We start from the raw sequence: 16,510 nt of genomic DNA on the forward strand, positions 1-16,510 counted from the left end.
GGAGACTTGTGAATAAATCTTGATTTAAGTGTGGTTTAAATAGCTAGTTGATATTTTGTTCATTGGTGGGTTTGAATTTGTTTTGCAGTGAAGCCCATATTTCATTGTTAATCTGCTAAATCACCTACTTAGTGGCAGCAAAATTAATAGTCATGTAAAAACATAAGCAAAAATAAGCAAATGTGTATTTATCTGTTACAGATTACACAGTCATCATTCTGTTCTGAGAGAGGGAAAACAGGTATCTAGTCTGGTTTTTACTTGATCAGGAGCCTGTATTACAAAAAAACCCCAAAGCCAAAAAAGTGCAGTACTACCCTTGACCTTTCCAGGTAATTAGAATCCTGCAGTCTATTTAACTTTCAATTCAATATAAATTCCTCATATGCTGTTGGATTGAGTCCAGACTTCTGTAACTGTGTATAGCCTATGGAAAATTCCAGTGAAGAGGGAATATCAGATAACTCTGTTTCTGTAATTAAAAGATAGTAAAATACTTAAGCAAGAAGAATATTTTTGTTTCAGTAATGAGGCAGTGATGTCTTGTATTCTACTTGGTTTTAACCAATTCTTTTCCCTCAGTAGATTTTGGTCTTTTGCTGCTCTTTAAAGCAGCATAGCCTTGCTAGAATTAAGGTGCTTACACATTATTTGAATAGATATATGGCTTTGATAATTCTAGAAGAGAGGTTGTTGAAGTTGTAAGTTAACACTTTTGAATTAGATATTTACAGAAGAAAAGGAGTCCTCAGAGAAAAGGGCGGAGGAGAGTGAGAAAGGCGATGACACTGTTGAGAAGTGAATCACTTGCCAGTGAAAAGGTGTCCGGAGAGCAAATACAGCAGGAGCATACTCCTTCTTCCCCCCTTCCTTCAGTCTTTTCTGAGGATGTACTGTATCTTTCATTTTCACAGAATAAAGATCATTTTCCCAGTGTTCCCTAGGGGCTCAGGAAGGGGACATTACTGGAAAACTTTCCACTCTAGTAAGGACCTTCGATTGCTCTCTGTTATTGGTTGCTCAAGCTGGCAGTGATGAAATAACAAATAGAAATCTGAGGGCAGTCAAAAGAGACTTCAGGGCCTTGAGACAAATGGTTGAAGGATCAGGAGCATAGATAGTGATTTTGTCAATCCTTCCAGTAGCAAGGAATAATATTGATAAGAATAGGCAGATCCATCAGGTCAATGCATAGCTCTGAGATTGGACTTAATTGGAAAAATTGTCAGTTTATTGACCATGGGATGATCTGTTCAATACCTGTTCTACTATCACCTGAGGGGGATATGCCTCTCTCAAAGGGGAAAAAAAGAGCTCTAGCAGAGGACGTAGCAAGGACTCATTGACTGAACTTTAGCTTGAAAGAGGGAAAAGGAAAATACCAGCCATACCAAAGGAAAATACCAGTGATGAGTAATGGGATGGTGTGCCAAAACTTGAGAAGATGAGTAATCATAGGATCCCTCAATCTGTTCCATGAGACATTGGCTACAAAATACTACACTGAAATGTTTCTAGACTGGTGCACGCAGCAGAAGGAACAAACAGAAGCCCAGAGCTTTGGCACAGTCCTAGAGATTTCATGTCACTGGCATAATTGAAACTTGGTGGGATGAGTCCTCTGACTGGAGTGCCCTGTTGGTTGGTTACAGGCTCTTAAGGAGGAGTAGGCAAGTCAGAAGAGATGGGGATTGTTGTGTCATTGTGTGTAATGGAAAGGCTAGAATATATGGAACTCGCGGCTGGCAATGGCATAGTTGAGAGCTTCTAGATAAGAATCAAGGGACAAATAAAGCAGATGCCATCATGGCAGTCTCTTGTGTACCTCCTAGCCAGGACAGAGGTCTACAGGCTGAGGGGAGATCTCACTGCAGCCTTCAACATTGGTTCAAGGGGTTGGGGAGGGGCAAGTACCAATCTCTTCACTCTCATGACCAGTGACAGGACCAGAGAAAATGACATGAAGCTGAGTCAGGGGAGGTTTAGGTTGGCCAACAGAAAAAGATTTTTCACCCATGGGGTGACTGAGCAGTGCAAAAAGCTCTGCAGGGAAGTGATCACAGCAGCAAGCCTGACAGAGTTCAGGAAGCATCTGGACAATACTTTCAAGCATGTGGTGTGATTCTTTGGGATGTCCTGTGTAGGGCAAGGAGTTGGACTCAATGATCCTGATGGGTCCCTTCCAACTCAGTATTCTATGATTATATATAGTTAGAGTACTATGATTTAGCATTAGTCTCTTCTCTTGCCCAAGAAAGTTTTAAGTAATTGTGCTGAGTCCTAAGAAACTAAAGACGCTGTGAGTAGCTACTGCCTTTTCCAGTTGTCTCATATGCTGTGATTTGGTATGTACAGTCTCAAGATATGGTTTATGCCTTGTTGTCTGTAGAGGCATTGGAGTGCAATGCTTGCAGATCTGGTTAAGAAGACTTAAGGGAGATTGTTGCCTGATACTGTCAGGATTTGCAGAATTCTTGGCATTTTGAGGATGTTCAATTGCTTTTGGATTTCCCCCAGACAACTTAATTGGCAGACAATTGCATTAGGCCTGGAGCTATTTTGCCACAGTCCCATGCTTCTGATATAGCTTCCAGTTTTGTTGTAAATCCTGTGTTCTTTCTGATCTCCTGGTCTCTTGAGCCAATTGCTGCTGTGGTTCCCAGCCATGAAGGCTCCATGTAATAGCATTCAGATTGGTGATATCTTTCCACTGACCTACAAACAACTTCAAAGGCCTGCCTCTATATGCAGGGATGATTTTGTACTGATTATTCACTTCTTCACGTTTCTACAGTTTCTATCTTAACTTCACAGAGCTGATAACAGTACACTGTTTCTGCTGAGTGGACTTTGGTGAAATATATTAATGGAAGTCAGTTGAACTTCAGTGGACTTTAGTAGGAGACAGATGAATAGGATAATGTTTAGGGTCTGAATTTTTCCTTCAGATCAGTGAACACCTCTTATTAATTTGAATGGGCCACAAACCAAGTGTATCAGGAAATCTTTGAGCCCTTTTGAGAATTACCTGATTATTTTTGGAGGATTACACAAGATGGAGAGGCCTGCTCTGGAGTGGCAGGACTTAACTTGTAGGAGAATTTTTATGGTATTAATTACTGTCAATTATTCATGTATCTTAATAAAATAATAATTTTTCTTTTTTAAGGAAATCTTATTCACTTAGTGTTTTGAAATATGCCTGAAAAGTGTATTTTTATCGAAAAATTAGCTGTGTATAACCTAGGAAACTGTCAACAGAACTGTAATCTCTTCAGTTGGCTAGAAGAATCATTCAGAACATGCTTTTGGGGGGGGTGGTGATTGTCAAAGCCTGTACATGGTGACAGGTGTTGGTTGTTCATCTGCTAATTTCTCATTAGAAACAATGTGGTGGGTTCATCAGTTGCAGTTTGGTGATTGGAGGCACTGTCGTGATTTCTGTTGGTAAAATTTATGAATATTGTTACTGAAGTACTTTAAAAAATAGCGGATGTGTTTTCAGTTTTAAAAAATTTATCATAAATGGAAATATTTATTTTCTCATTATCAACAAATATCTGTTATCCATGATCTGTAATTAGGCTCACAGTTTAACCTGTAAAGGATGAGTGGTGCTCACTGGACTGCTTCATTTGCCTTACTGTGGTAAAATGACCAATTTTGCCTCACCAGCTGTGACTTTGGAGGCAGTGACTTTGGAGGGGGTTTGAATGATGGGAACACATAAAGCTGTATAGATTAAAATATTTCCAGCATACAGCTGTGTGTGTATCAGTCAGAATTCAGCAGCAGTTCTTGCTTGATAAGCTTGCTAATGTCTTCTTGTCCTTAGAAGGAACACTGTTCCCCTGTACGGGTGTCTTGTACAGTCACAACCTGCATTATTTGCTGAAGCAAAACTCCCAGTGCAAAACAGCATTAGAGTGACCGTGGAAAGCACTGAATACAAGGATAGAAAAACTACTCACAAGGGCAGTGCATCTGCATAAGGAAATAGAGCATGTAGTTCTGTGACTAATTAGGAATTATAGAAAGAACTGAAAGAAAAAAGACAAAGTTGGGAAATAAATGGTTGATTACTCATCTTGCAGAAAAGGAGGACATTTTCAAAAGACAAACCCAATTATAGCTGCTTTTCCCAATAATATTCCTATCTACTTCTCACAATTTCCATCAAATATAATAGAAAATAAAGACTATATTGTGCTTCAGCTTGTGGCAAAAATGATTGAAAGATTGCATGCAGAGTGTTCTAATTTTACATTTAAAAAGTAGATTAAGTTATGTCAGCAAGTTAATGAGAGGTAGGTTTTTAGTTTTTCTATGGATGTGTTTTGAGTGCTGCAGAAATAGTCAGGTGTTGGCAAAATGCAGTGATGTTGGCTGAAGCCGCAGAACTCCATATAATGGAATCCAAAATGGCCCTAGTTTGATCCTTGAGCTGAAGTGGTCAGGTAAATGTTGTTTCTCTGTGGTTTAGCATCTGATGATGCAAATGAGTTGTTTTACCTTTTCTCTTTAATGAGATATGACTCAGGATATGAATTACAGGTATTTTAAGGGATTATTAATTTCAAACTGCAAATGACCAGGTGTACTTATGAAAAATGTTTAGAGTTACCTTTGCATTTCTGCCTTTTCTTATTACCCTAGAACTTAGAGTCTTTACTGCAGAAGTGCCCCTCCGGAGGTGCCATGGAAGCAGTGGTGTTTTCTGGCATCACCACGAAACAGCTTCTAGTGTCTTAGGCAAAGTGAAGGTAGGAAGCTTATGCTCTTATGCCTCTTTCTGGAGATCATTTATTCATGTGATGCCAGAAAAGGATGGACTGATTTTTTACTTTGTAGTTAAGGTAATGTTTTTCACCAAGGGAAACCAATGTAATTTACAGATGCTAGTGAATTAAGGTTCTGGTTTTGTTTATCAGCTTAGTTTTGCAGATGGGGTACCTGAAACATCAACTTATAGTTGTCTAAGTACAGAGTTGAATGGTTTTGCTACAAATGCACTAAGAATAATAAAAGATACTTCATAGTATCTTCTATCAACAAATACCAAAGTATCAAGGTCAGGATAACATTTGTAGTTACTTCTTCCTTGGTTGTGTTGATTTGGGTCAGCCCAAAAGAGTAGCTATCAGTGAGAGCTTAGTAGTTTAGTAATTCATTAGATAAAACATGTTCTGTATGGTTAAAAAGTGGCTTTCTCCATTAATCATTAACCTGCAAATGACAAACTGTATTTCCTGAATGACATGTACTCTGCTGGTCTCTTCTTCCACAATGAAATCCCACCTGTCTCCATCATAATATCTGCAACTAATGTAAAGTATCTCTGCATCTTTTTTAAAAAAGTTCCTTGTGAGATTGTTAACAAAGCCTCCAAACCATATGCTTTTTTTCAGCACCATTGTTACCATCTAGAAAACCTTTTGGAACACTGTGAATAGAAAAGGCAAAACTGCATATTTCATTAATAGTAATTGAGCTTTTGAAAAAGCAAATTACTTTGCAATGATATTCAAAACTTCAATGTAAATATTCAGTAGACAGTGCCAGTATAATTCTAAAAGCAATTGCACTGTACTTCACAGTATAATAGAAGCTGTTTGTTCATCAGAATCCAAAATGTCTGATAGAGTACCACTCCTTCAATATAAAGATTGAAACATCCACTAACCCCAGCTGGCTGTTTCTTAAAGCTGTTTGCAGTGGTCACATATGTGGGATGTCTGGATTGATAACCATTTTTATTTTAGACAAAGATGTTTTTAAAATTTAATTTTCTTTGATAAAGGATTTTTTTTCTTAGACGAATACCTAGAAATAGTATTTTTTTTTTTTTTTTTTTAATGCTTGTAAAAAAGTCAGATTCTGTGATGTGCATAAACATATGAGCCTGGTAAAGAGGAGACAACCATGAAATGTTATTGTCATTGAAAATAACCAATCATATCTCTTTTCTTTAATAACAAATTTGCTAAGTAATACACATCTCAAACATTCTGGATTTCTTCACTTCATTAAGAAAATTGTATTCCCTTAGTCTTCTGAAACAAAAGAGAAAGGTAATAAGATAGCAATTTCAGCAAACTTGTCATGCTGCAGTGTAATTTGTTGGCTGAATTTGTTTTGAAAAAATGCAGATGAACAAAATGGTCCATCTAGTACAAAGCCACATTGCAATTTTTTTCAAACCAATTTGCTTGCATTTTTTAGAGTAATTGTTCAATGGAACTCATTTTTCAGTGAATATGCATGAAAAACTCATGACTATTGAGCAAATCAGCACTTATTTATGTTGCTTATGCTGTTTTCCTTTTTATTTTGTGAGGTGTTTCCAAGCAGTGTAATTCTGTGGAATGTGGCCACACTATAAATGATGTGATTTGTCATATAATCCACAGTATTATTGTGTGTTTCTGTTGTAGAAGAAGTCTTACTGTGATTGTTTCTCCCTGCCAGTTCAGTAATACCTGACCCTCAAATGCAGCAAAAGATAAATCATTAAAGTTTCATAAAACACCTCTCTAAGTTTAATCTTAAAAAGTTAACTTAGGCTTTAGTACTTAGCAAATTTTAGGGTGCAGAGGAAACCTCTTGAGGATAACATAACATAACAACAAAACATAACATAATTTTATGAACAATTCCTGCTGTAAGTTGGTCCTCTTAAAATTTGGTTCACTTAATATGACCTGTAGGTCTTGCTTTGTATGTTCATGTAATTAAACTGTAACAATAAAAATCAGGAAGGCAAGGAATTTTATGTCAACTACCGTGGAATGTACCAGAGTTGAAAAATTATTTTTACTAAGGCTGTCTTACTATTTAATATAAAAATACTGTCTGCTAGATGTCAGTTTAAAAATAGTATCTATTTTTAACAGTTCTAGAGTTTCCAGTGTCATCCGAACTGAGAACAGATTGAAACTCAGACTGAAAATCCTACAGGTCATTCTTATCCATACTTTAAAGGTTTTGGTCAGAATACCAAAACCTTGGGCAAAGGGTTTGGGCAAAGGGTTAAAGTGGTTTGATGGCTAGGTTAATATTGCATTTTCAGTCAGGCTGAATGGAAAGGGGCATGTTGGGAAGTACACTGTGAGGTGTACTGACTACCAGCTTCAAAGGTATTTACATAAAAGGAGAAGGACAGGAAAAGAGAGCTGCCAGTGAATAAGCAACAGCAAGAAAAAACCAACAGACATCTCAAGGTATCACATAGAGAATTTAACTGTTACTTTCTCAAGTATCATTTTCTCCCTGGTAGAACCAGGAGCATCCTTGATCTGTGAGATAACATTAACATTTTAAAACTCAAATCTTTGTTTTTCAGAAACCCTCCACCTACTTTGCTACATCCTGAGAAATGGTGCAGAGGATTCAACCATTTCATTTCACAGTGAGTTTTTTTTCCTTTTAAAAACTGTTTATTCAGCAAGACCTATGTGTGTCAATCTGAAAACAGAATTTTCTTGTGGAGTTATTGCTTTTGCAGGTTTTTTACAACAGTTTTCTTTTCAAAGATTCTACCATGCTTCACTTTTCAAAAGCTTTACAGCACAGTTTGATCTTATGTAATTTTCTTCATTTGAGTGTCTCTTGATTTTGATGGACCTGGAACAGGTTTATAAAATATACCTGATTTTCTTGATAGTTTTCCTTTGAAATTTTGTGTTGAGGAAAAAAAGGGATTAATGAAAATAGCTGCTAGTCAATTTAAAATAAGAATTTGAAAGATAAGAGAGAAAATAAATGCCTTTTTTCCACTTTAGTAAGGTTCAGTAGGTTTTATATATATATAGGTACTGTATATATTTAATTGAGCACCAATAGTATGGAGAGCATGATGAATGCAGCTGTCATCAAACTAAAATATGCTTTTGCTTTCCTTTTTTCTTTTTATAGTGACACTAGGAAATCATAGTTTAGCATTGCATTCAAAAATATTACTGCCACTTTTATGAGTGATTTTTAGTATTGTTTAATATTTCATCAGAACGGATTACAGCAAATTGTGTAATGTGGGGAATACTACTATAACATCACTTGTCAGTACTGACTTTTCAAGATAGTTTTGTAAATATTCACATCTGCATTTTGAATCTGTTCTGTTTGTTGGTGTATCCAATTACTTGTAGAGTACAATATCCCTACCTGAGACCTTTTTCAAGTAGTTCTGTAGTAATGTCTTTCCATTTTAGAAGAAGCTGAAAATAAATACACTAACACAAATTTTATTAGTAATCTGTGAAAAAGGCTGTTTTTACTATGCTGATGTTAAACCAGAAAGGAAGGTGAAATACAGTGTAATGTTTGACTTACAGAGGAAGGATGTTGTTATTATTATTGCTGCAATGTAACTCAGCATCTCTTTGGTGTGGGCAGCAGAAGTACATTCCTCTAGAGCAGGTTGATCCAAGTTCTGATTCTCCATAATGCGTGTCCTTGTTTACACAGCAGGGTACATTGGGATCTATGGCAGATTCAGTGTTTAAGTACAAGGGTCACCAAGTGCTGGATGAATCTCATTCTGTTATAAAATACCATTGGTTGAATTGTATTTAAGGACTGTAGTGTATTCTGGGGGACCAGCACTAATGGGTCATATTCCACTTGTGCTTTAGAAAGTCACTGCACCTGGTAAATAAGATTACATTCCTGTGTCAGGAACATTGTGCATTAACCTTCAGCATTGTTATGTAAGTTTTCTTTCTTGGTGTCCTCCCTTTTAGAGTCCCTGCTGAGCTTTAGAACAATACAAAAAACTCTGAAACATTTCTTAGCATTTGTTTGGTCATTTAGTTCAACATGCACTGGTCATAAAACAAGTCAGATGTTAATACTTTATGGCTAAACTTGTTTTTAATCTTGTCCTTTGAGGTTTTTTTATATACTGAAATTGTATCTCATTAATCATATGGATTATTATTTACTTTTGCTTAATTACTTCCTCATCATCAGCTTTAGCAGGCTCTCAAGCCTTGCTTTTCATTTTTTCAGTGATGTGCACAGTGAAGTAAGGAAATATGCTCCTACACAGTTCTCTTAACGTGGAGAAACTCAACAATTGTAATAAATAGCCTGTGCTATAGCTGTCGTTAAGAGACTGCTGAAATTGAATTCTCTCTGACACTGTTCTATTCTTGGGCATGTGTTAGTAAAGTTGTTATGATACAGAGGTTACAAGATGTTTTTATGGAGGCTTAGATTTACATTAGTGGACTTTCTAGAAAAATTCAGATAATGAAGCATTGGATCATACAACTTCAAACCTTTTAGCCATTACTGATAATTGGCTCATTTATATGCATTAGTTATGCATTTTTTGATGCCTGCCTTGTGACAGCCCAGTTATGATAAATTAAAAGCAGTGATTGTATAAATTCCATACTGCCTTTTATCCATGTGTTAGGACCTTGCCTGATGTTTCTGTCACTCTTGTGATGAGTGGTTAGCTTTTGAATAATTTCATTATCTACCTCCTCCTTGATGCTAACATCATTTGCATAACAAGCTTATCTGTTCAAGTTGCAGGCCAGACCTGTGTACTGACCAAAACTGAGCATGTAGCTTTGGCTAACCTTTTGATTTCAGTTAGGTTTATGCAATAATTTTGTTTATGCCAAGATTGCCAGACCTGGTCACTGTAATTTTTTTTCACCCCTTTTTGCCATTCCTTGAAATGCCATTGTCTCGAGAGGCAATTTTTATAAGTGGTCTCTAACATATTACAGTGATTTACAACATTCCTGGGCTGGAAGTTTCGTTGTTGGTAAATCTTTAGGCTGCTAAACTGGTGATCATGTATTTTTCAGGAATTAAGTCTATATTTTTTACTATGATACTATTACCCCAAGAGATGAAGATTTTGCAGCAGCATTTTAGTCAGATGCAATGTTTACAAAATCTGAACTGAGAGTTGTCAAGATGGTTTTTAGCTTGGTGAATCTATGTTTCCATTCCCAGCTCTCTTGACCTTGACTTGAGATGAAGGCTGCAATGTGGTGTTCCCATAAGAATTTTTGCAATGAAGATAGTGAATCTGAGTTAGATATTTTGTTTTTAAAAAATACAGAGAAGACACAATTTCAGCTGTCATTTTTGGCAACAGCCTAATTTTGTATTTGGTATCTACTAAGATACAGGCAGCACATACATACTTTATTGGTATAAGGTCAATACAATTCTATGTATGTGTACTCATCTATACTACTGTGATTGTGTATGAAGAATTTGGCTCTCCAGTCATCATGTGAGAAATAATTAATTATCTTTATTTTGACTACATATCAATAGGATTTTTACCATTTCTGTAAGACCATGTAAATTACCCCAGCAGTGACAAATAATTTTCTTGGCACTTTAAGGTTTGACTGATCTTGAGGGATAAATTGGAGAGTTAATATGTTCTTGTGGCAGAAGAATGCAATAACTTTTATTTACATTACATCACAAAATGGTAATTTTAATTAAAATTAGTAGTGGTATCTCCAGAGACAGACATTCTCCTTTTAAATTTATTTAACCGATGATGAGCTATTATGGTTCTTTGAATTAATTAGTTATTTTTGAGCTGGAGGGAATTAAAGAGTTAAGAAATTCAGGAAGTAATAAAGTCAAAATGTGAACTTAAGGATTTATGGTCATGTTTATCATCAGAATATAACTTTTAGCAATGATGTTGCAAATACAGTACAAAGACAATTTTTTGTCCTGATAAACTCACTTTTTTGTACTTTAAAACATGGCTTGGCAAGCTGAATTACATGTTGATGAGTCTACATTCTGAGTTATTCACATAATAGATCATCTAGATTATATAGATTTTAACTGGTCCATTTATATTCAACTTCTCTGAATGCAGATAGTTTTTTTTCACAATTTCAGCAATTGTTTAGTGCCATTCTGTTCATGTTATGTAAAGAATATTTTACATTTCTTTCACTGAGAACATGATATGCATTTGACATAACTTATTAATTTCACAGTGTCTGGGAAGGCAGAGGTTTGCAAATGTCAAGAAGATACAGACTGGGATGTGTAAGGTTATCACCAAATCTGTACATTTTTGCATTTCATTCATTGATGTAGACTCTCAGAATCTGTCTGCAGATGAACTTGAAATACTGAATGACAGTACCTGACAAAAGATCTCAGCCACTTTTGAACATTGCATGAAGCATATATATTTAGACAGAGGAATGGACATATACAATGAATACAGTTATTTTCAACTTTCTAATGAGTAGTTACAATAAAAATCATGCCTCAAATCAGCTGCCTGCTATAGTGTCAAAGTGGGATAGGTCCCTAAGGGAGAATATCTGGTACACATGCAAAACATACTGTTTCTAATAAAAAGCTTCAGTTGTACGAGGTTCTGAAGGGTTTTTATTTTTCTGGGCCTTCAAGGAGAGACCAAGGAAACAAAGCAGACCCATTCCTGGTGAAAGGCTATTCATAAATTTCATCATTCAATAAATAAATGTATTTGGTGGTTTTGAGATGCTCCCTAGAGTTGTTCTGATTGTATTTCTGTTGTCACTGCTAAAATTTCAAAGATTTCAACATGAATAACTGTCAGATCCATGCTAAAGAGCTGCAAGAGGTGCAACTCCATAGAGTTTTTGTTGTTTTCTAAACCATGTGTATGAGCCAAAATAAATTGTAATGCTTAGTCAGCCCAAACAAGGCTGGGAAACCTACTGTAAGTTTTGAAGATTTAGAAGAGGCAAAGGTATTTAACTACACCTAATTTTACAATTTCAGTGTGATAGAATCTTTGTTATGTTTCAGATGTGTGCTCTAAATTATACTATATGGTGCTTGATGTTTAACATTAAACTGAAAGAAGATTTATTAAGAAAATAGGTTATGGTGACATATCAGTGTTTGAGTGTTTGTCTCATTCTTAGGGAGGATTAGTAATTTACAGCATTTGCTACCAAAAGGCAGATCAATAGTGTTATAAATGTGTTCTGACCATCAGAATTTATACCATGCATGTGATGATTGAGTTCTTTGTCATAAATTCAGTCTTTTATCTGATACGTAATTAGAGCAGAATGAACAGTAAAATCCTTATTATTTATCATGGAATATTGTGCAAGACAGGAGACCTATTTAACTTACACACATATCCCTAGTGCCCAGCATTTACTTTCTGTAAAGGGACAGCTATATATAGTCCTGAAGATAAGGTTATTTCTATCCTGTGAGTCCTGCTGAATTAGGACTGAAAACAGAAATGCTGTTGGCAAAGCTGTCACAGTTTTTTAGTTCACTTTTGCACATTAGTGACCTGCAGCAGTGGGGGTTGGGCAGGCCTGCAAGTGGAAAGCAGGGAAGTGTCAGGGAAGCAGGCACATTCCTGCATCTTATTACAGAGGTAGTTAATGAAATGTCTTTTCCACCTCTTGGCTGCATGTAACTGTCCAGTGCCTGCCACAGCTACATATGCTTCAGAGGTAGAAGGAACACTCAGTTACTGAGCATTTTAACCAGCTATAAAAATCTCAGAGGCTGTTATTTTTCCTTCCTTGACTGGAAAGTTTCTGACCTAGTGTGTGGTCATAGATGATCCTGGTTGTCAGTGTCTGTCCTTCCATCTCTCTAAGCAGGGGGAGTCAACCCGTTTGAGGTCATGGTCTTGATTTCATTAATCTTGCATCATGAAGCAACCTTGTGATGTAAGTAATCAGGTAAGTATGCAGAGTCAAAAAAAAAAGTCTCAGAACCCAGACACCTCATTCTTCCTGCTTAGGAGAGAATGCTCCCTACTTTCAAGAGAATATGATCTTACTCTTTCTCTTCTTCCTCTGGGAAATTTCCACTCTAGAATCTCAGCTGAACCACTCTAGAACATCTCTTATCTTTGAGGGCAGTCTGGTAACTGTATTTTCTGGGACGAGAGGATCTTAGCATTTTAGGATGACATGGAGTCTGGTTCAAGACCCTGGAAAGTTCTTTTATCCTTCCAGCAGAGCCCTGGAAGGATTGCTCACTGCTAGACAACAGGTACTGGTGCAAGGAGTGAAATACGCGGAGAGCAGGGGAGAATGGTCTAGAGCTGTGAGAGGAGCAGATGATGGGGAAAGCACCCTGATGAGGCAGGGAGTGGCAGGGAGATAGGGACCAGAGGAGTGGCAGTGAGGACTTTAGCTAACAGATAACAGTTGAACAGCACAGGGACTTGATACCACCGTTATCCAGAGGCTGCTGTATGAATTCCCCAGCTCTAGTGTAGTCTAATACATAATTTCTTCCAAATATTAACCTATGTATCTTCCATGCATGTAGATATTAAATAGGTGCTTGAAGTCTGATTGGATATTTCGGTTATGAGACAAAATTACTTCCAGCAATATACTTCTAGTAGATAAGAAATCATGAGAAAATGTAGCATTTACAAAAATGTAATAATTGAAAAAACCAAAATGCTGGTGATAAATCATAGTGTAACTAAGATATGAGAGTTGCAGCTGCTTGATTTCTTTCTTTTTAAAGAAAGTACTTGGGGTCAAATAGATCATAATAGATCAAATGAAAGGGAATTTCTGAAAGAAAGAACTGCTGCTGCTCTACTTAGATTTGGCTGCAATAGTGAGTGACGTTATTTTTCTATTTCTGAACACGCAGAAGACTTAGACCACCACTGCAGCTCTTATGAAATCTGTTTCTTTCCATTTATTCATTAGTAAATATTAGCTCATGAATGCTGATAAATCTCTCCTTTTCAGCCATCTGATTCGCTACTTGTGAAATGGCTGTGTACATTGTCTGAGACCCAGCAATTCCAACAATGTTATCATCCGAGTGCAAGCAGCCAGTGAATTTTTAGAGGCTGTCTCAGATGGGCCTGTGTGGATGGGAGGCTGCTCTTATCCTCTGCTAATAAATGCTTCATCTTTGCTTGTAATTGTGGCAGAATGGAAATGGTGCTTAGGAGCCTGGCTGTGAGATTGCAGCAAATGGCTGCAACCTATGTTTAATGTAGTGACGCTAATGAATTCTGAGAATTAATTTTCTGCTAAGAAAGCGTGATGGAAGATACTAGAATTTCCAATTAGATAATGGATTGACTTTCATCAAGGCAAACCTACAGTTTTTATTTCTTTTTTCAATCTCTACTTGCTTAGCCTTTCTATTATTTTAGATCCAAAAAATAGAAGACTAAATGTGATACTTTCATCATACCTTATTTGAAACCCATCTTGTAGTAGATTTGCTAGTCAATTTGCTCTGTTCAGACTAATGCACCACCTTTTATCTTTTTTTTTTTTTCTATGAGCCAAACAATTTGGCTGAATTTGCAGGTGCAGCACATTTACTGGTTTTATGAATAATTGCAGTATGGTTGATGTTTGACAGTGCTTGAGCTAACTGTCCAAACTGGTCTTAAATGAATGCTCAGATGAGAAGCTGAAGATGTTTTAGTTTTCTTTTTTCCTCAGAAAAAAATCCTTCATTAGTAGGGCTTTTTATATTTCACTTGTACAGTGCACACACTGATTTCAGACTATTTTGTGATGAGGGAAATTGTAAAAGCTGTTTTGTTACTGTACTCTTCCAAATGTTGGCATTACTGAATGATTATTGGTTCTTGATTTCTTTTTTTCTGGCATATATGTTGAATACATCTTCTCCCTGTATTTACTGGCAAGTTTAAACTCAGACACTCATATAGTTAACTTTTCCACACATTATAATTCTATGTCAGAGTGCAGGTCAGTAGAAAACATTGTGATAATTCTCACCTTTGTGCAGGCTTTAGCATTGTAAGAGCTGATATTCTGTATTTGGTTTTTTCTGAAGAGCATTATAGTGTCAATACTACTTCTAATAGGGGATGATGACACCTTATTGAACACCTGCAGTGACACTGGCAGTCTGATGCATCATTTTTCATTAGCACTTAGGTGGTGGCCCAAAAATTTTTATTTTACAGATAATGTTTACTAAGAACAGCAGCAGCAGGCATTCGTGTTGCACTAAAAGCAACACAGTTGAACTGACAGTGTGTAGAAGCAGAATATCAGTAGGCCTTTCCTACATAGAGAGGAATAAGGACAAAGGAATATGCCCTGAGAAACATAAGGGCTATGTTTTCAGTGTCACATGACAGCTTTCCATCCTACATTCCATCACAGCAAGCTGGTGAGACATCAAATTGGCACTGAATACTTGAGTACAGACTGAGCCCTCAGTACCTACAATGACTAAGCTGCAAGCTGTTTACTTCATTTGAAACCTAGTAGGGGCTATTTTCTAGAAGTGACTGACTCAAAACTTCTGCTGTTTAGAGGCAGAGGAGGGTGTATGCCTCATACACCTGAGTTCCCTATGGCCTACCTGCTCTTTCTGCTGCTGTGTTTCTGTGACACAAGTTCTAGGAACTTGCCCTTTGACTTGATGGATTAAACCAACTCCAGTGGAAATGTTTATTCTCCTGTTAGTCTCTTCCCTGGATCTGAAGTACTCACACATGAAGTTACAGACATGAATTTAAGCAGCTCTCCCTCACCCTTGCACAGCTGTTAGTTACTAGCTCTCTGCTTTGTTGTGTCATCTCATTATCCTTCTGAAAGGACTCTGTTCTTCGATGCAGGCACAGACTTGGCACAATAGGAGGTGTGCTCTGAGCTTGGAACAGAGAGAGTTTGATCACAGAATCATGTTGAGGTGTCTTGTGTCATTAACTTAGTCATCCTGAAATTTAACAAAGTTTTGGTTGTGTTTCAAGTGAAATCCTACATGAATGCAGACTGCAGCAATATCCTACTGCCAGAGCATGAAGGCTGCTTTAGATGAAAAAACAGATAAACACTGATTGCTGCAAAGGGGAAGCATGCACACAAAGTGAATGGTCAGTGAGGGATTGGTAGGATTATGGACAGAGGCAAAAATAATCTGAAAGTTCTCCAAGACCATGTCCTTCACAGAACTTACCTGTGCTCGTTAAAACATCTTCCAAACCTGAAAAGGTCACATTTCAGGCACGCTAGAGAGAAGCTAAGAACTTTTTTCTTCAAAATGTCTCTTCTTGTTAGACTTCCACAATGAGTGCAGTATCCTGGACATTTTGATGTCTCACCTAGGGGCCATGTATATAGAAAAACTCTCATGCAACTTCTGTGTCCTGTTTGTAGAGTGTCTTTGTGGATGTTCAGAGCTCAGAGAATTCATATTAATAACTGCATGCCACCAGGTCTAAGGTTTGCATGTTCTTCACACTTTTGATAAACACAAGATATCCTGTCTGGAACTGTGTTGAAGATAATCCATTTAAACTCTAATATCATTATCTGAAAAGCAAGTGGCTATTGTAATAGGACAAGAGATAATGGTTTTAAGCAAAAAGAGTGAATTCAGACTAGATATCAGAAGGACATTTTTTGCGTTGAGGTGAAACACTGACAGAGGTTGGTAGATGCCCTATCCCTGGAAAGAGTCAAGGTGAAGTTGAACAGGGTTCTGAGCAGCTTGATATAGTTCATGTCCC

The 16,510-nt window shown here is 36.9% G+C and overlaps 1 protein-coding gene across 1 annotated transcript in view; it reads left to right on the plus strand.

The window, feature by feature from the left end:
• Window positions 1-16,510, plus strand: part of MYO3B (myosin IIIB) — a 173,754-nt gene that overhangs the window by 47,005 nt on the left and 110,239 nt on the right. Inside the window, exon 9 of the mRNA XM_030241751.2 lies at window positions 7,343-7,408. Coding sequence (XP_030097611.2) covers window positions 7,343-7,408 — 66 coding nt within the window. The remainder of the gene's footprint in view (window positions 1-7,342; window positions 7,409-16,510) is intronic.

Source organism: Serinus canaria, chromosome 7 (genome assembly GCF_022539315.1).
Source record: "Serinus canaria isolate serCan28SL12 chromosome 7, serCan2020, whole genome shotgun sequence".
Lineage (NCBI taxonomy): Eukaryota > Metazoa > Chordata > Aves > Passeriformes > Fringillidae > Serinus > Serinus canaria.